General features: G+C 40.8%; 1 protein-coding gene across 5 annotated transcripts in view; it reads left to right on the top strand.

The window, feature by feature from the left end:
• vps13a (vacuolar protein sorting 13 homolog A) overlaps window positions 1-20,538 on the top strand; it is a 397,184-nt gene that overhangs the window by 230,997 nt on the left and 145,649 nt on the right. For all 5 annotated transcript variants that reach the window (XM_069930496.1, XM_069930495.1, XM_069930501.1 and 2 more), the window contains 2 exons: window positions 7,567-7,725; window positions 11,107-11,368. In XM_069930496.1, the coding sequence (XP_069786597.1) occupies window positions 7,567-7,725; window positions 11,107-11,368 (421 nt within the window). The remainder of the gene's footprint in view (window positions 1-7,566; window positions 7,726-11,106; window positions 11,369-20,538) is intronic.

Genomic DNA, 20,538 nt, shown 5'->3' with positions numbered 1-20,538 from the left:
TCAAACACCAAGTAGGTCAAGAGTGTACAAAGCCCAGACATACAAGAACTACCGACTTCCTTCCCTAATGAAAACCAGGTGAAGTTCTAAACCAATCTGGTAGTTTCATGTTCACTGCTACTGAGAATAGCTCTTTTTTAAAAAAAAAAGGTTTGAACATTTGATTTTATTTTTGAGCTTAAATTCCCCGGACCATAATAGGATTCAAAGATATTTTTAGGTGACTTTTGCCCCAATGTAAAGGTCGTATTTTAACCTTGCAACATCACATCACTACTTGAGCCAATGGATCAAGGAGTCATAGCCTCTCTTAAGTCCTATTATTTACGGCGGACCTTCTCACGAGAAATCAAGGCTACCCAAGATAATGTGATGAGCTTAAGGGAGTTCTGGGGGAATTAAAACATCTTTGAAGCCATCAGAAATATTGTTGACTCTTGGGATGTAATGAAGCAGTCAAATATGAAAGGAGTTTGGATCAAATTGTGCCCACAATTCGCCCCTGCTTTTTCAGGGGTTTACAGCTGACAACATCACCGAAGCCAGCCAAGCTGTAGTTGATATTGGTAATCAACTGCAGTTAGACATCAGTGAAAATGATGTAGAGTTACTCAACTCCCATGCCGAAAAACTGACCAATGAAGATCTTATGGAACTAGAGCAGCAGAGGAAGACTCGGACGTAAACACTCCAGAACCAAAAAAGTTTTCGACGAAAGAGTTAGCTGAAGTCTTTTGTCTCATTGAAGCAGGAATGGCAAAGTTAGAGGAGGAAGATCCTGAAACAGAGAGATTAATCCTTGCAGTTACCAAGGACCTCAGCTGATACAAGATTATTTATGATGAGAAAAAGAAAAACTCTGAACAAACCTCCCTTGATGACTACTTCAAAAAATTGACTCCAGTAGTTAAACCACCCCCCCACCCGACTCTTCAACACCAGGTCCATCCTCTCCAACAGTCACCATCTCTCCATCATTTTTTCCTATATCATCCAATTATGTACTATATTATTATGTTTAAGATGTTGTAATATATTTGACTAACTGACTCAAAATAAGGACCGTATGTTCTGACTTAAATACAAATTTGAGTTAAAGACAGACCTAGGCAACTGAGCCCTTATTTAGTCTGTAATAATGCTGAACACTGACTGCTTGTCCATTAATGTAATGTTGATGCTACCATTCCAAGTCAGAAGCAAAAGAAAAGTTGACATCTTAACACTATGGAAATTTGAAGGTGACTTACCATAGAATCATAGAACATTATAGCACAGAAACAGACCTTTGGGCCCTTCCAGTCTGCCAAATGATTATTCTGGATAGTGCCACTGACCTGAACCTAGTCCATGTCCTTCCATACTCTCCCATCCATGTACCTATCCAAATAGTTTTTAAATGTCAAAATTGAGCCTGCATTCAGCACTTAAGCTAGCATTTCATTCCACACACCCACTATTCTCTTTGTGAAGTTCTCCCTAATGTTCCCCTTAAACTTTTCCCTTTTCACCCTTAATCCATGTCCTCTGGTTTGCACCTTACCTCACTTCAGAGGAAAAAGCCTATTTGCATTTACTCCATCAAAATTCCTAATTCTTCTAAAATTCAGGATATAAAGTCCTAACCTGTTTAACATTTCCCTGTGACTCAGTTCCACCTCCTGGCAACATCGTAGCAAAATCTTCCTGGCACTCTTTCAGTCTTATTGATATCTTCCTGTAGTTAGGTGAGCAAAATGCATACAATACTCCAAATTTGGCCTCACAAATGTCTTCTACAACTTCAACATAACATTCAAACTCCTATACTCAATACTTTAATTTATGAAGGCAAATGTGCCCAAAGCTCTGTCTACGTGTAATGCCACTTTCAGGGAATTATGTATCTGTATTCCCAGATCCTTCTGTTCTACTGCACTCCTTAGTGCCCTACCATTTATCATGTACATTCTATCTTGGTTTGTCCTTCCAAAATGCAGCACTTCACACTTGTCTGCATTAAATTCCATCTACCATTTTGCAGCCCGTTTTTCCAGATGGTCAAGATCCTTTTGAAAGTTTTTAAAGTCTTCCTCACTGTCCTCTACACCTCCATTCTTTGTGTCATCTATAAACTTCCTTATCCAATTTACCACATCATCATTGATATAGATGACAAACAACAATGCACCCAGCGCTGTTCTCTGAGGCACACCTCTAGTCACTGGCTTCCAATCAGAGAGGCAGTCATCCATTATCAATCTTTGGCTGCTCCCATATAGCCAATGTCAAATCCACTTTACAACCTCACTATGAATATTGAGTGACTGAGGCTTCCTGACTAACCTCCAATGTGGGACTTTGTCAAAGGCCTTATTAAAATGAATGTAGGCAACATCCCCAGCCTTTCCTTCATCAACTTTTCTGGTAACCAACATGAAAAACTTTAAAAGATTAATTAAACATGATCTACCAAAGCCATGTTACAATCCCAAATCAACCTCTGACTATACCATAAGAACTCTGTGGTTTGTAAGGGATTACTTAAGGTGGTATGTAAATAGGAGATAAAAAGGTTGAGAACCATTGTCTTAGAGCATCTTCCAATAACATGCCTTCCAATAATTTGCTTGCCTTCCAGTGATGTCATGCCCACCAGTTTATCATTTCCTGGATTATTTTTGGAGCCTGGTATTTAAGCAAAAAAAAACATGAACTACTTTCAATTCCACGGCACTTCAGCCAAGGCTAACAACATTTTAAACGTATCTGCTAGGGTCCCGGCAATTTCTTTACTATCCTCCTTCAAGGTCCAAGGGAATACAGTGTCAGGGCCTGGGGATATATCCACCCTTATTTGAAGACAGCAAGCACCTCCTTCTCTTTATTTTGTGAAGGTTCCATGACCCCACTGCTTGTTTGCCTCACTTCCCAAGATTCTGTGTCAGTTTCCTGAGTAAATACTGATGAAAATAAAATCCATTTAAAGTCTCCCCCATCTCTCCTACATCTATACAAAGCTGACAACTCTGATCTTCAAGAAGACCAATTTTGTCCCTTATAGCTTTTTGTTCTTGATATACTTGTAGAAGTCCTCAGAATTTTCCTTCACCTTGTTTGACAGAGAAATCTCATGACTTCTTTAGCCCTCTGGGATTATTTCTTGTTTTTTTTCTTAATTTTTAAAAATATATTCCTCCATTAACTCATTTGCTCCTTGTTGTCTACTATTTTCACTGCTCTCTTGTTATTCAGATACCCAAAATTCCATGTGCTTGTTAACTTTGCCTTTAATCCTGACAAGAACATAGAAAATCTGCATAAACAAAATTTTTCCTTTGATGGTCTTTCACTGACCAAGCACATTCTTGCTGGAAAACCACCTATCCCATCCATGCTTTCTGGATCCTTTCTCACTTCCTCAAAATTGGTCTTTATGCAATTGAAGTTGACCAGACCTATCCTTATCCATAATTATCTTGAAACTAATGGCATTATGCCCAAAGTGTTCCCTAGCACCTGTCCTGATTCTGTCATAAGAGATCCAGTATTGCACTCTCTCCAGTTAGTACCTCGATTAAGAAAACTTTCCTGAACACATTTCACAAACTCCAAGCCATCTAGCTCTTTTACAGCATGGGAGTCTTGGTCAATATGTGGAAAGTTAAAATCACCTACTCTCACAACTTTGTTTCCTGCAACTATCTGATATCTCTGCAGATTTGCTCCTCCAATTCTCGCTGATTATGTTGGGTCTATAATACAACTCCATTAATGTCCTCATACTTTTCCCATTTCTTAGCTCCACATATGTAATGTCAATTGATGAGTCCTCTGGACTGTCCTCCCTGAGCACAGCTGTAATATTTTCTCTGATGAACAATCCCACTCCTCCCCCTTCCACCCTCCCGATCTATTGCACCTGAAACATACAGAATATTGAGTTGCCAGTCCTGCCCCTCCTGCAACCAAGTTTCACTAGTGGTCACAATGTCACAATTCCATATGCAATCTACACTAAGCTCACCTGCCTTTTCTACGAAACTCCTTGCATTGAAATAGAATCACCGAAGAACATTATTTTTCCCCTTCCATGCACCATCTTTGAACTCATCATTCTGGTCACCTCCCTGGCACCAAGCCTTCCATCCTTAATGTTTCCCAACCCAATACCGTGTGTTTCTACCTCCTACCCAAGATCCACTAACCCAATTGTCCGACAGACCCATAGTGTCCACATGCTCCTGCCCCTCTGAATTGGTCTCTGCTTACCTTGACTCTGTTTTGTCCCCCTGGTCCAGTCCCTCCCCACCTATATCCTGGACACTTCACACACCCTCCATTACTTAAACAACTTCCAGTTCTCTGAACTCTATTGCTTAATATTTACGATAGATATCCAATCCCTATACACCTCTAATCTCCATACTGAAGGCCTCAAAGGCCTTTGTTTATTTCTGCACAATAGAACCAACCAGTCCTTCTCCACCACCACCACCACCCTCCTCCGGCTGGCTGAGTTTGTTCTCACCCTCAATTTGTCCTTATCACTTTTTCTCCAGCTTAAAAAGGTAGCCAAGGATACCTGCGTCGGCCCCTGCTGTGCTTGCCTTTGTTGGCTATGTGGAGCAAGCCATGCTACAAGCCGACACAGGCAAGGTCCCTCAATCTTTCTCTGCTATATCATTGACTACTTTGGTGCTGCCTCATGTATCCATGTTGACTTTATCCATTTTGCTGGCAACTTCCACCACGAACTCGGATTCACTTGGTCCATCTCTAGCAGCACTCTCCTTTCCTCAATCCCTCTGCCTCCATCTCAGGAGACAAACTCTTGACCACCAACTCCTACAGTTATCTCAAGTACATTTTTATAAGCATTCCATTCACTTAATTCCTGTCTCTATTGCATCTGCACCCAGGATGAGGACTTCCATGCCAAATCATCAGAGATGTCCTCCTCCTCCTACCACCATCAACTTGATACTTACCTGCATATCCTCCATTACCTGTACATCTGCCCTGGCACCCTCTGCCCCCACAAGCAAAAAGGACAGGATTCCTCTTGTCCTCACCTACCACCCCACTATCCTCTGCATCCGACACATCCTCCTCCGCATTTTCACCATCTACTATGTGATCCCACCTCTAGACACATATTCCCTTCTCCTCCCCTCTTTGCCTTCCACAGGATCCTTTCCCTCCATGGCTCCCTTGTCCACTTGTCCGTCCCCGCCCATCGTTCCCTTGGGACTTACCCCTATGACTGCAGAAGATGCCTTTGTGCAGAGTTACATTGTTCCTCATGCAATGCTCCTTTCAGAGCACCCTGTTTGATTCACATACTCCTGGATATTGAAATTTGAAACTTCTCCACACACTGTCCCCACTCACAAATAGAAAATCCACATCTTAAATCTAACTTTTTTCTCAATGCCATTCATCAGTTCTCCTCAATAATTTCCAGTCACCTGATAAGGCTGTGTTCTTGATTCCTGTATCCCAGATCTTCATCCCACAGTTTTGCTCCCTTCTTGACCCCAAGCCACTTTGCTAAACATCAGCCTTGATTATTCCAGATAATCAAACCATTCTGTCCACTTATCAACCTCACGCTCCTATCTCTGATCCTTTCTCCCCTCGGCCCAACATTAGTCAAGGAAGACACATTTTCGATTTTTGGAAATTGGAACATTCCTTAATGAGCATTGTTGAAGTTGGTGATGACAGAGGTGGCACAACTTAAATGACTATTGACTGCCATGACCAGTGCTAGTCTTCCATGTTTGTTCTAAACTTGAACTTCGAAACTGCTGATTGCTTAAATGATTCTAATTCAACACTGAAAATATCTATTGTCATCAAAGATTTGTTAATCTTTGCCAAGACAGTAGATCATCTGACATTAGTTACCATTATTTTCTGTTCCTTTTCCTGTCATTTTATAAAATTTATTTTTAGCCTCTTCAAAGTGTTTGTCTTTTTTTTAGCATATATCAAAATTAAAAAGATCATATTTTAGAATGATGACTGGCCATAAGTACCTTTGAATAAAAATGTTAACCTGCCCCCCCCCCCCCCCCGACCTACTTATGTATTCCTGTGGAGCATTGCATGCCCTGAAATGTTGATGTCTACATAATAACCTTTAGATCATACTTAATCATCGGTGACTCTTTTTCTAATACTCCCTTCCACCATTCTGTGACCCTGATTCCTGTATTCCCTTCCATCTCACTAGATCCAGATTCCAAATTTATTATTGGAATGCATACATGACTTTACATACAACCCTGAGATTCTTTTTTCTGCGGGTGAGGCAGAATTATTATTGTACAATGTGCACATGTTAACAAATAAAGAAATGGAAACAAGAGAGAGAAAAAATAAAGTGCAAAAGCGTGAGGCACCTGTGCTGGGCAGTGTATCACGAGAGGTGCAGACTCCAGGGAGCAGCAGACTGGTGCAATGGACAAGAAATGGAGAACACCACCCCCCACCCCCCACCACCCCCCGTCCCCAATCCCCCACTCCTCTGTTGAGAAGGAAAACCTAGGAAACTAACCAACTGGGAAGAGAACCAAAGAAGCAGACCATCGAGGGGCTCAGCCTCTGAGCCTCTAAGGAGCAACACAAGCTGCAGTCTGTTGGTGTGTTGTGGTCAAAGGACCCACACAAGCTGCGGGGTGTTAGAGACTGGCTCATAGGAACCAGGTATCAGAACCGGGATTCTGGAGGGTTCTGTGCCCAAAGAGCCTTGGGCATTGAAGACTCCCTGATCGTATATGAGGATTAGATCTGAGCTCAGGTTACCAATGGTTTGAACTGGAATCTGTGCATCTGAAGAGGCTGCAGGAGCACTGGAGGTGAATCCAGCGACATTAAGTCTCTGAAGAGACACTCTTCTGTTTCTCTTTTTCCTTTTTGTTAGGGGTGTCGGGCAATGCTTATGGTAGCTCTGCCTTACAGCAGACAAAGATTAAGTATATCATGTATATTACATTTTTAATGTATTATATTGCAAAAAGGAATCTTTGAGCCTTTTATTTATACAAACTCCGCACAAATAATTTAAATTCCACAGTTGTGGTTGGATTCGTATTTAGGTCTATAAATTGTTCGCTCCAGTATCCGAATCACTGGCCTGATTACTTAACCACTCAACCACAATTACCTTGTTTGGTTGATGATTTCTTTCTCACGTCTTGGATCACATTCATGCCTTGGTGCAAATGTCAGAACTAGACTGATTCAAAGCCTACAGATGCTGGAATCTTACACAAGCAATGAGTTGCTGAAGGAACTCAGTGGATCCGACAGCATCCTTGGATCTCAATAAAGGACCCCGACGTAAAATGTTCAGCTGTTTTGAAAGTCTGAGTTCTGATTATTCATAGATTGAATATATGGGAGCTGGTATTTTAGTTGGATTAATTTTTACATGTAAAGTAATTGAAAAGTGAGAAGACATTGCATGATGTATTTGTTTCTTCCTTATTAAATCCTTTTGCCAATTCAACACAGTCTCAGCTAAAAAATACTATAAATATTTATGTTAACAAATGACCTACACGTTTCTCACCTCAGATAAAGAAGAAGCCTATCAAAGTAAGGAATGATGTGGAAAATGAAGAGGAAAAGCTACATATTCCTGAATATAAAACAGTTATTCATATCTTTTCAAAAGACCAACTCAATACGACAATGTCAAAATGTGGTTTAACTATGCTTAATAATTTAGCTACGGTAAGACAAGTTTTTAAAAACAGGTTTTCTGGTAATATTTCACTGACACGTTGGATGATACATTGTTTTATTATAACAAAACTTTCACAGGAACATTTTTTTTCACTTTTAAGGGGTAGATTTCAAGAACCTGGAGTTAAAATGTTGAAAACCCAAGGTCAAATAAAGTAGCATCAAAAATCTTGGCAGAGATTGAATATGGATTGCAATCCATCAGAGTTTCTAGTACTTGTAATTCTTTCTTGTAATTGTAATTCTTACTTAATTCTTGCTTGGAGGCCAACATGCTAAGAATATTTAAATATATGGCATTTCTTAAAATTGCTAAATTGTGAAGAATTTGTATTTTGGTGATAGGATTACAATGTAATGGGTAACTTCATTCCATTTGAGGGCTCCTTGGGCAGATAGCAGTTAATCATAATTTGTAGAATGATCCATTAGCAGCAGCATGCTTTTATTTCGGAGGGGTCTATCTGGATTGGTGACTCCAATATTCATTGCCCCCTTGCACCATCTTAAGAAAGTTGTGGTAAGTTGCCACCTTGAACTGATTGACATTGTCACATGTACTGAGATGCACTACAGAACTTTATTTTACATGCAAACCAACTCGTACATAATCATCTAAGTTTTCCAAATTGCTCACCATATTTACTTGGCAATACATGAGTTCCTCCAGTAGAAGGCAACATTTTAATGTGGAAGCTCACCTCAATCTTCTTAAGGTGGGGCAAGACAGGTGAAGAAACCAAATGTTTAGCCAAGTGGATAGTACTCTGAAGAAGCTTTTAGGTGGTATCAAAATCTTGTTTTCTTTGACCTAGGTTAAAAGGTAATTAACCTGAAACATTACGTTTTCTTCACTGATGCTGTCTTCATTTGCTAAAGATCCAGCATCATATACTTTTATTCTAGATTTCCACTTTTTTTATGCTTTTTGTCCTGAGCAGCTAATGTTGTTTCTTTCACCTACACGCTGCTGAAGATCCAGCTGCGCTGGATGGGTCACGTCTCCAGAATGGAGGACCATCGCCTTCCCAAGATCGTGTTATATGGCGAGCTCTCCTCTGGCCACCGTGACAGAGGTGCACCAAAGAAAAGGTACAAGGACTGCCTAAAGAAATCTCTTGGTGCCTGCCACATTGACCACCGCCAGTGGGCTGATAACGCCTCAAACCATGCATCTTGGCGCCTCACAGTTTGGCAGTTTGGCGGGCAGCAACCTCCTTTGAAGAAGACCGCAGAGCCCACCTCACTGACAAAAGGCAAAGGAGGAAAAACCCAACACCCAACCCCAACCAACCAATTTTCCCCTGCAACCGTGTCTGCCTGTCCCGCATCGGACTTGTCAGCCACAAACGAGCCTGCAGCTGACGTGGACTTTTTACCCCCTCCATAAATCTTCGTCCGCGAAGCCAAGCCAAAGAGAAGAAGAGAGATATTAACTTGGCAGAATTTTTGCAAAAAGGGTCTATCATGATTTTCTTCCTGAGTCCAGATCCCTCCATACCTTTTTTACCCTGCTTACCAGGAAAATAGTGAGTAGGCCCCTTTGAGAACAAATTGGCGATAAAGTTAGTGCTAATATAATTGAAACTGGTGTTACAGGATCTGTTAAAGATAGATTTTGTGGGTTTAGTGTAGGTCATACTTCACAAACAGAGTAACACTTGACAAAAGACATCTCATTTAAAATGCAAGAACTTTGCTGAAGTGAGACATTGTGTCACTGGTTGGCTTTGCAGAGACAATGGAACTGCTTTGGAAAGAACTTCACAAGGAAGTGCAAATGAAATAAAGCCCAGGCTCAGATATACTGATAAGATCTTTCGACTATTGGGTTTGGACCCCTGGAAGAGGTCATGTGGTTTTTACAAGCAGAGAGAGAAAACAAACAAACAGTTGCAGATCAGGCTGCAAAATGGGAAACTGGCAGGCTTGTTGAAAAACCCAATTTTGAAAATGGGTTGTGAATTCTGAGTTCAGCCTGTTCAAAACCCTTGTAGTCCTTACAAGAGGAAATGGCTGGCCAGAGTGTTTCTCGTGAAATAGGGGAAACAAAAGGAACTCTGTGGTGACCTGGAAGAAAAGGTTATCATTTGGAAAATTATGATGGGACAAGACAGTGAAGTGACTGATTGGAGGAAATCAGTTTGCGTGTCTAATGAACAACAAATATCTCTCTGACACCAACAAGAACCTTCCTCAGCAGTAACCATTTAACTTTAAGTATCAGAGCCTGGTGAAGATTCATAAATGTTAAATGCTGTGCACAGTATGAGAATTGCCTGATACCGGTGAATTTGGAGAAGTGAAAAGTGAATGATTGGACAGCGAAACAGAAACTTTCCTTAACATATACATATTACATACACATGTGCTTAGAATTAGAAGGGGGTTAAGTAAGGTTAAGTTAATAGTAATAAGTTAAAGTTTTATTCTCTTTTTATGTTTAAAGAAAATTAAAAGCAACTTTTGTTTAAGTAACCATTGTTTTGGTGAATATCTTGATGCTGGGTTTTGGAGCCTTCTGGGCCCATAACACTGGAAATAGAAATATGCTGAAAAAAACTATTTGACAGGACTGCATGGAAGGCTCTCATAAGTTTGGAACATGCTGACTGCTCCTCAGTGGTCCAGAAAGAGGCAGCACTTAGATTTCCGTGCTTGGATATAAAAGTTGGGAATGTGCAGAAGGTCAAGTGCCCCTGGATTCACTCTTTGAATTCAAAGGCATTTAGTAATTTAGCTCTGCTCCGCAAGGTCCTGCTACCTGGTAGTGAAGCTTTAAGCAGTCTGTTAAAGGAATTGAAGGTTTTTTTTTAAATTCTGCCATCTTGATCTGTTAATTATTTCCATCATTTGTCTTTTTGTTTCATAATCCCAGCATCTCTTCATTTTTAATTTTCATTTATAGTTGTTTTGCAGGAGTATTTTCAAAGATGGAAAACGAACCAAGTAAAGAGAAGTTAGAAAAGAAGCAATAGCATTATCAAGAGCAAGCTTTTAAGCAGCTTTTTGCAGGAGGAAGATGTAAAGATGTTTTGAGAGGGTGGTCAAGACATTAGGGACATGGCATAGTTTCAAAATGTTGTGCAATTTAAAGTTGGGAACCAATTACCATTTCCTCCCTCTGTTGTGTTTGCCAACTTACATAATCAAATGCTGATAAGAGTTTAAAAAGACATTATGAAGTCGACAAACCTATCTATCAAATTTGGGTTACATTTCCGAGAAAATGCTGTTCCTTGTACAAAAAAAAAGTAACGGTAAATTGATTGGATAGTTACACTTTCTGGTAATTTATACAAGGGAATAATTTTTAAATTATTTTCATTTTCTAAAATGGTGATTTATATTGCATATTTCATTTTGTAGGCATTTACTGATGCTGCTGGAAAAACGAGTGACATTTTTCAGAAAGACCAAGCCCCTTTTGTAATAAAGAATTCCCTTGGACTTGATGTTACAATTTATCCAAGTGATTCATTTGTTGTCATCAATAAAACACCATTAAAAACGAGCTATCAGCTTAAAAATGAAGAGATCCTTGATATGGATTATCAACGAACAACAAATGAACAGGAACTTCTATCAAACTTAACTAATGCTAGCAGCAAGTTGTTTTATATTTTACTGAGTAAGTGCATTTCATTTCTATAAGTAAGCAATTAAAGCTATTATTGGTTTGTTATATCTTTCATTGCCTTCAAACTCCTCAACCTGCTTTTCATTGTCTGTTAAATGCATTTAGTTTTTAAAAAAAGAGCACCTTGTATTAGTACGGTTTCCATTATGTGATCAGAGTTGCTTTTCAATCTGTCCAACTCAGCTGCTGAAGTTCCTTGTTGCAATGTCCTTGACCCCAAAATCTTCAGCTGTTTCTTAAATAATCTTCCCTTAAAATTACAAATGAAAAATTTTTGCTAATTATTACCTTGCATTAATTTTTACGTGGTATTTTTACGTGATGACAACCCTGTTTAAATTGATGAAATTCATTGGCAATTGCAAATGCATTATGAGGATCCCTGGTGTTTCCTAGTGTCAGACAGAAGGGAGACAACTTGGGTTATCAGTCTAATTTGATTTGTTTAATGAAGATGGTCATGATTCTGAACAGTCGAATTGCTAAGACATAGAAGGCACAGGTTAATGATGGAAAATTGAACTAAGATAACTGTGTACATGATTTTGTGCTTTATGAATTTATCTCTACCAGGGAGGAAAAAAATAAGTTTGTGCTCAAAATTTAATTGAAGTTCAGCAGTCTTACTGACTCTGGTAATCACAGGCCCATGATTGCTCAAAGTGAAGTAGGTGGATTCAGAATGATATTGTGGACTTCAAGGCTATGCATTGGAAGGACCCATGAACCCTGGGTGCTTCCAATGCATAGCAAGTGGCAGTAGGAATGCACTGCTTCATGATTCTCCACCTGCGTGATCTCCTGGCTCATCAGTGGAAGAATCTATAGTATGACTACTGGAATCACAGTGGACATGATAAAATAACCGTGCAAGGTGTTTTTCGAGTGAATCAAATGGATTTAGTTTTCATAACTGGCGCAACCTTTTAAAAAAAACACGAATCATGCGCCCGACACGCGCTGACATCATTATGCACTGACGTCACAGAGCCAGTTTGATGCCTTCTGGGAGTTGTAGTGAAACCATAACGTCACTTCACAGCCCCCCACACCCCTCAAGTACTGGCAGAATGGTTTGTCTGTCTTTAAGTGATCAACCTCTGTGATGGACTGTTGGCTGCTGCAGTGGGAAAGATGTGTCCACATAAGCTGGTTTAAGCCTGTCAATAGTGAAAAACTGTGGCTTCCGTCCAATGTCCAAAATACAGGTTGACCTTCGTAAGGCATCTGCAAAGATTGACCAAATGTTCCCCTGCAGATGAAGACATACTTGCAGTTTTTGAGGTCTTTGGGTACAAAGGAAGAGTGTTCTCCATGCGAAGATGGCAGTATAGGAATCAATTTTCTTACGGTCTCCTTTTGCCAAGTCAACAATTTCTTAGGATCACCATTGGAGTTGGAATGATAAGGCACAAACTCCCCTGCGACCGTCAACAGTACACGAGCTCCGCAGATGAAGCTTGGAGGTCCTCCTTTGGAGTTGTTCTAATGCCCAGCAAAAGCCAAGACAGCTCATCAGCCCAATTTGGGCCATTTTACCGAGCCATCAAGGCTGACTTGAGATATTGATGAAATTTTTACACCATTCCATTAGCCTGGGAATGATAGGCATTTGTATGATGAATTGTTGAACCGAGCAAGCAAGGCAAGACCGTCCACACTGAGGAAGTAAATTGTGGTACTCTTATCTGAAGTAACATGTGCCAGTAAACCAAAATGAAACTCCCCGGAACTGAGAAACTCCTGAGCATAAGTGTCTGCAGTTGCATCTACCATAGGCATGGCCTTGGGCCATCATGTAAACCTGTCTATTACTGTAAAAAGATAATGGTGTCCTCTTGAAACAGGAAGCAGACCAACAATGTCCACATGGACATGAACAAAGTAACTGCTGGGAAGGACTGTAGTGGTGCCTTAGTATGCCACTGTACTTTTTCTTTCTGGCAGGTAATGCAGGACCTCGCCATTTAAGTAACATCCTTTTTTTTAAGACTGTGCCACACAAACCTGTCGGAAACCATACAAGTGGTCGATCTAATCGATGGATGTAAGAGACCATGCACAGAGTTGAATACTTGATGTTACCATGATACCAGAACTACTGGTCATGGGTATACCATTGATATATCACAGAAGCGTAGATGGCCATGAATTCCAAACTGTGCATCCTTCAATTGCAGGTTTGTGATTGGAATCCAATCAGCATTCATCTCATGGTCGTATTTTTGGGCCGCAGCCAAAACTGTATAGTCAATACCTTGATCTACAGATGAAACATCAAGTGGAGCAGAAAGGGACAGTGCTACTATATGGTCTTTTCCAGAAATATGTAGTATTTTAGTGGTGTTACGAGCCCAAAGGTCCCCAAAACCCAGCAGCAATAGACATTCACCAAGACAAGTGGCTTTCAAAACAAAAGTTATTTTTAATCAACTTCAAACATGAAAATAGAATCAAACTTTAACTTATCTCTATTCTTATACTCCATACTAACCCAAATTACCCCCTTCTAATTCTAAGCGCACGTGTTTGTAATGTGTGTATGTGGATTTAAGAAAAGTTCTTCGGTTCACAGTTCAATCTCACTTCTCCTTCTTCCAAGTTCTCTGGTTGCAGGCAATCACCATATTGTGCATAGAATTTAACATGTATAAAGTTCACCAGGGTTGGTGCTTGAAAGGTAAATGTTTACCCCTCTAGAAGGTTCTTGTAGGGTTTGCAGATAGAGATATTTGTTGCTCCAGGATTTCCACAACTGAGGTACCACCACTAGTCACCTCAGGGTCTCGCTGATTAAACTTGCCCCATCAGGGTCTTTTAGATAGTAACCTGTTTCTTCAGGCTACCACAGAGTTCCATTCCTTCCTCTTTTTCAAGAGAAACATCAGACAGAGAGCACTTACAGCCATCTACTGCTCTAGAACTTGCTTTCATCAGTTTCAATCAGTTTTCCCTGGATTGCACTTTTCAGTTACTTGTCAGTGTCCCACACACTGACTGACTGACTGAGCTGTTAACTCAACTCTCTCTCTTTTCCAACTGAAACGCCAAAGAGAGCATCTGACTCATGTCTTGCAAAACCCCCACCTTCTCCAGTAAAACAACAGGAGTTCTTTCTTCTTCTCAAGTTGTTATTTTAGGTAAACAATCCAGAATTGACCTTTCTGTGAGCACTTTGCAGAAAGGGTACTGATAGACAGCATGACTCCAGCAAGACATTGGTCAAGCATTTTATGACCTCAGTTCAATTAACACCTACTTGTGAAAGGTGCTTACATTTTTCCAGACATCTTGCAATGTGATTTCTTCATTCTTTCAAATAAGATCTATTCCAAAATGTGTGTATGTATGTGACCTACTCTAAATCTTATAAATTCTCGCCAAATATTAATATTGTTACAGTGGAAAATTCTGAAATGAATATTAATTGCTGTTGCCGTCGTGCCGACCAGGGCTCTGCAACCTTAGGAAACAAAAATGGTTGGGGCTTGTGGTCGATGTACGTAATAAAATCTCTGCCCTCCAAAAAATAGTGGGTGACGAATAGACAAATGGCTCCTTATCATGAAGATGGCAGCTGAAGAATGCTAACTGTTTCTATTGCCCCTTGACATATTGATGAAGTGCACCTCCTACGACCATATCGGAAGCATCTGTAGAAAGGGCAGTGGCTGCATTTAAAACTGGGTAGCTGAGCATAATGGAAAGCAATTCTTTCATCTTCAAGAAGGTTTTTATGAACCAAGAGGACACCAAAACCCAGCAGCAACAGAAATTCACCAAAAGTTAAACAAAAGTTGCTTTTAATTATCCTTAAACAGAAAACAGGATTGATTTACTTAACCCCCTTCTAATACTAAGCGCACATATATGTAATTTGTGAGTAAGTTTAGAAAAATCCTTTGATTCACAGTCCAATCTCATATCTCACTCCTTCTAGTTCACTGGTTGCAGGCAATTCTTATACTATGCATAGAATTTAACATTTATGAATTTCACCAGGCTTTGGTGCTTGAAAAGTAAATGGTTACAGCTCAGGAATGTTCTTGCTTGACACAAACCGATTCCTTCTAATTAGTCACGTCAGTGTCTTGCTGAAGAAACTTGCCCCATCAGGGTTTTCCAGATGATGACCTCTTTCTTTCAGGTCACACAGAGTTCCTTTTTTTTCTCTTATTTCAAGTCCTCTTGTATTGACCACAAGGGCTTTGACCAGGCTGAATTAAGAACTCACAACCCATCTTCAAAATGGGGTTTTTCCACAAGCTTGCCTGCTTGTCATGTTCCAGTCCCAGCTGCTACCGCTGAACTGTAGAACTGAATTAATTCTCCTTCCCCCCCTCTCTCCCCCTCACCCCCTCTCTCTCTCCCCCTCGCCCCCTCTCCCTCCCCTCCCCCCCTCTCTCCCCATCCCCCCTCTCTCGCCCCCCCTCTCTCTCTCTTTCACTCTTTCTTTCTCTCTCTCTCTTTCTCTCTCTCTCTCTCTCTCTCAGAGAAAAGCCTTTTTGACTCCTTCTGCTTGCAAAACCCCATGACCTTCTTAGAACAGCAAACTGCACTCAGAAAGCATGCGGCTCTGGACCTAATCCTCCAAGTTCTTTCATCTGTTGCTTTCCAAAACAACAATCCATTTGTGAAGTCTCTATAGGGACTCCCCAGAACTTTTGCAAAGGCACTCAGAGCCGCCTGTCTGGCTTGAGCAGAGCTCCTATATTTTAAATGAGATCTGTTTTGAAGTGCTTATATGTGACCTCCACTAAAAAAAAAACCTGCCAAAATTTATCTCCTTTAAAACATATAAAATACAATATAAAATACAACATAATCTGTCACAAAGGCGTTGTTTCCCTCTTCAGTCCAATAGATAGTTCTGGCATTTCCAGATAGTAAATTGAAAAGAGGCTTCATGATGTGAGCTGCTCCCAGAAGAAACTGACGGGAAAAATTTACCATTCCCAAAAATTTCTGTAGGCTTTTAACCGTAGCAGGTTTTGAGTATTTGGTAATAGCCTCAACTTTGGATGGCAGTGGGGTCACACTTTCCGGAGTAATCCTATGTCCCAAGAAATCAATTGTTTTTTGTCCAAAAATTCATTTATCTGGATTGATAGTCAGTCTAAATTCTTGAAGACAAATAAAAAGAGTACAAAGATGTTCCAAATGTCCTTCCTTGTTCACACTGGCCACTAAAATGTTGTCAAGGTACATGAAGACATTGGACATACCACGTCCTAAAGCATCCATCACCTGTTAAAATGATTGAGCAGCATTCTTTAATCCGAATTGGCATCGGTAAAAATTCGAACAACCCAAATGGGGTAATTATTGGCATCGTTGGAATGTCTTCCGGCTCTACCAGCACTTGGTGATAGCCACGCACTTTCTATTTCAGAGGAGATCTTTGCTCCATGCAAATTAGCCAAAAAATCCTGAATATGAGGAGTCTGATAACGATCCGGAATGGTGGCGTCGTAAAGCTGCCTGTAATCTCCACATGGTTGCCAATCTCCATTGCGTTTCGGGACCATATGTAATGGGGATGCCTAGGGGCTGTCGAACCTACAAATTATGCATAGTTCCTCCATCTTGGCAAACTCTTCCTCAGCTAAATGCGGCTTCTCTGGAGGCAAGCGGCACGCTTTAGCGAGGAGGATAGGTGGGCCCTTACTACAAATGCTGTGAGTAGCTTTGCAGTGGAGGCAGAAAATTGTAGACTAGTAATCTTAAGGAAATCTTCCAACAGCTTGGAGAATTCATCCACTTGTTTACTTAATGTTTGGAGGCGCAGAGCAGGGGTATATGTGTCTGCCAGAGGAATGGTCTGAAAAATTGTTCTATCTATTAGCTGATGCCCTTTTAAGTCAATGAGGAATGAATGAGCCTGAAGAAAATCTGCACCAAGCAAAAATTGAGATACTGCTGCTATAATAAATGGCCAAGTGTAAAGATGATTCTCGCACTTGACATTCTTCTTCCTGGTGCCAAAGGTTGGATAGTTGGAACTGTTAACTGCTCATAGTTGCAGGTCTGGGGTAGGATGGTGTGTGTCAAAACCAGTGGGTAGAAATACACCAACTTCTGAGCTCATGTCCACCAGAAATTTTCACTGGGACAACTGTCCCATGCATACAGTGGGCTTTCAGGTTTTTTGCCTTACTGGCAGTTGGCCTGGGTGTTTCCCACAAATAGACAGGGTGGAAGGCACTTGCAGGCATTTACTCCCCAATGTCTGTGATAATAACACTAAGATGAGGTGTCCATAGGCTGTTTGCTTGTCTTGGGGTGTTGTCTGTTTGTTGGGAGTGATGTGTTAAGAGCACTAGAATGTGACAGAGTCAAGAGTGGAGGGATTGGTTGCGCAGACTTGTCTTTCCTTGCTGTCCTTTTTAGCCAGCCATAGAACGTCTGCCTCTGCCGCTTAAAGCCCTTGGGTCATCAAATGAACACTTGGATAAGAAGAGCCTAATATCATCTGGCATTTGCTCTAAAAAGAGCTGTTGGAATAACATATTGGGACTTCTGCCAGATGCTAAGAACTCCATCTGCCATTGAGGTGTAGTAGTTTGGCTGCCCTTTCCCTAAGGGACACACCATAAACCTGTAATAAAAGTGCTTTTAAAGAGTCATACTTGCTGGTACGTGGTGGATCCTATAGGAAGTTGCCGATCCTCTTAGTGACGGCCTGATCAAAGGCACTGATGAGATGGTAATAACAAGTGGTGTCCAACTCGACGTTGCAAAGATGAAATTGCACTTCAGCCTGTTGGAACCACAGTTCAGGCTCAGTTTCATAACAATGGCTGCAGAGTCTGTGTTTGTCCAAAAATATGTTTTTGGACTCATTGGGTCACCAATTGTGGCCACTGGAATCACAGTGGACACGATGAAATAACCACTGAATCAAACAGATTTACTCTTCATAACCCACCGAACCTTTTAAAAATCTGAATCACACGCCCGACATGCACTGGCATTATCACGCACTGATGTCACATAGCCGATTTGATGCCTTCTGGGAGTTGTAGTGCCGCCATAGTGCCACTACAATTGTTTCCATATTGACCCTGTGAGAACTCAAGGTGTGAGATTTGCTAAAAAATAATCATTGAGTCTTAATGCACCAATCCACAGTGGAACTAGTCATCAATCCCAACAATTGACTAAATAGGAATAAGAGCAGTTTGTGCCCCCATCGGACACAATCTAAAGTGGTAATAGAACATGGTGCTTGACAGCACAGTATAGGCCCTTTGGCCCATAATGTTGTGCCAACCTATATAAATCTACTCAATAAACTCGACCTTCCCTACCTCACACCCATACCCCTCTATATTTTCTTGTATCCATGTGTCTAAGAATCTTTGAAATGTGCTTATTGTACCAGTCTCCACCACCACCCCTGGCAATGCATTCCAGGCCCCCACTGTGTTTTTTAAAAATAAATAAATAAATAAACAAGAAATAATAAACTTACCCCTGAAATCTGCCCTCAACTTCCCTCCCCTCACATTGTACAGTTGTCCCCTGGTGTTTGCTTGTCTCACCCTGGCTTAAAGGTGCTGGCTGTCCATCCTATCTATGAATTTTCTAATCTTATAGATCTCCATTAAGTCACCTCTAATCCTTTTCTGTTCCAATAAAAAAAAACCCTAGTATTTCCCACCTTGCCTCATAAGTCATGTTCTCCAATGTAGGCAACATCCTGGTAAATCTCCTCTGCACCCTCTCTAGAACTTCCACATCCTCCCTGGAATGAGGAGACCAGAAATGAATGCAATATTCCAAGTGCGGTCTTACCAGAGTTTTATAGAGCTGCAACATCATTCTTCAGACTCTTGAACTCAATCCCCATCTAATGAAGGCCAGCATACCATAAGCCTTAATTACCCTTTCAACCTGCACAGCAACCTTGAGAGAACTGTAGATTTGAACTCCAAGGTCCCACTGTTTTGCACTAAGAATCCTGCCATTAACCATGTTCTCTGCTTTTGTTTGATCTTCCAAAATACATCTCTTCACACATCCAAATTGAACTCCATCTGCCATTTTTCTGCCCACCTGTCTGTGTCCTGTTGTAACCTATGACAACTTGCTGCACTATCCACAACACCTCCAACGTTTATGTCATTTGCAAACTTAGTGACCCATCCCTCTACTTCTTTGTCCAGGTCATTTATAAAAATCACAAAGAACAGGGGTCCCAGAACAGATCCTTGCAGAACTCCATTAGTCACTTTCCTCCAGGCAGAACATGTTTCATCTACTACTACTACTCCTCTACTTTTTGCAGGCAGGCCAATTCTGAATATCAACAGCCAAGGTTCTATGAATCCCATGCCTCATGAATTTCTGAATTAGTCTACCAAGGGGGCCATGTCAAATGCCTTACTAAAATCCATATACATCACATCTACCGTCCTACCTCACCAATTTGTTTTTTACTTCCTCAAAAAAACTCAATTACAAAATCAAGCTGACTATCCCTGAGAAGATGATATTTCTCTAAATGCTCATATATTTCAAGACTCATTGGTCTTTAATTCTCAGGATTCTCCCTATTATCTTTTTAAACAAGAGGATTACATTTGTCATTCTGCAATCCTCTGACACCTCCCCTGTGTCCAGTGAGGATGCAAAGATCATTGCCAACACCCCAGCAATCTCTTCTCTCACTTTCTGTAGTAACCTGCAGGTATATCTTATCCAGTTCCAGGGACTTGTCAATCCTAATATTTTTAACATCCAGTACTTCCTCTTTCTTTACAGCAAGGTGCTCCAGCACATAGACTTATTCTCACATTGACTAAGGTCCCTCTCTCTCTGGTGAACACTGAAGCAAAGTATTCACTTAGGACCTCCCCTAAATTCTGTACCTACAGGTAGATGTTGCCTCCTTTACCTTTGAGCGGCCCTACCTTTATTCTAGTCATCCTTCTATTCACGTATGCATAGAACTTTGTAGGGTTATCCTTCTAGCTTTCCTGTCCTTTCTTAAGTTTGTTTCTAGCTACCATATAATTTTAATGAGCTCTTCCTATCTTGTGCTTCCTAAACCTTATATATGCATCCTTATTTCTCTTAACTAGCTGTCTCACCTCTTTTGTCAACCATGGTTCCCTTGTCTTACCATCCTTTCCCTGTCTCAGTGAAATAAACCTATC

Source organism: Narcine bancroftii, chromosome 1 (assembly GCF_036971445.1).
Source record: "Narcine bancroftii isolate sNarBan1 chromosome 1, sNarBan1.hap1, whole genome shotgun sequence".
NCBI classification, from domain to species: Eukaryota; Metazoa; Chordata; class Chondrichthyes; order Torpediniformes; family Narcinidae; genus Narcine; species Narcine bancroftii.
Note: the sequence above shows the minus strand (reverse complement) of the source record. Positions and strands in the feature narration are given on the sequence as shown.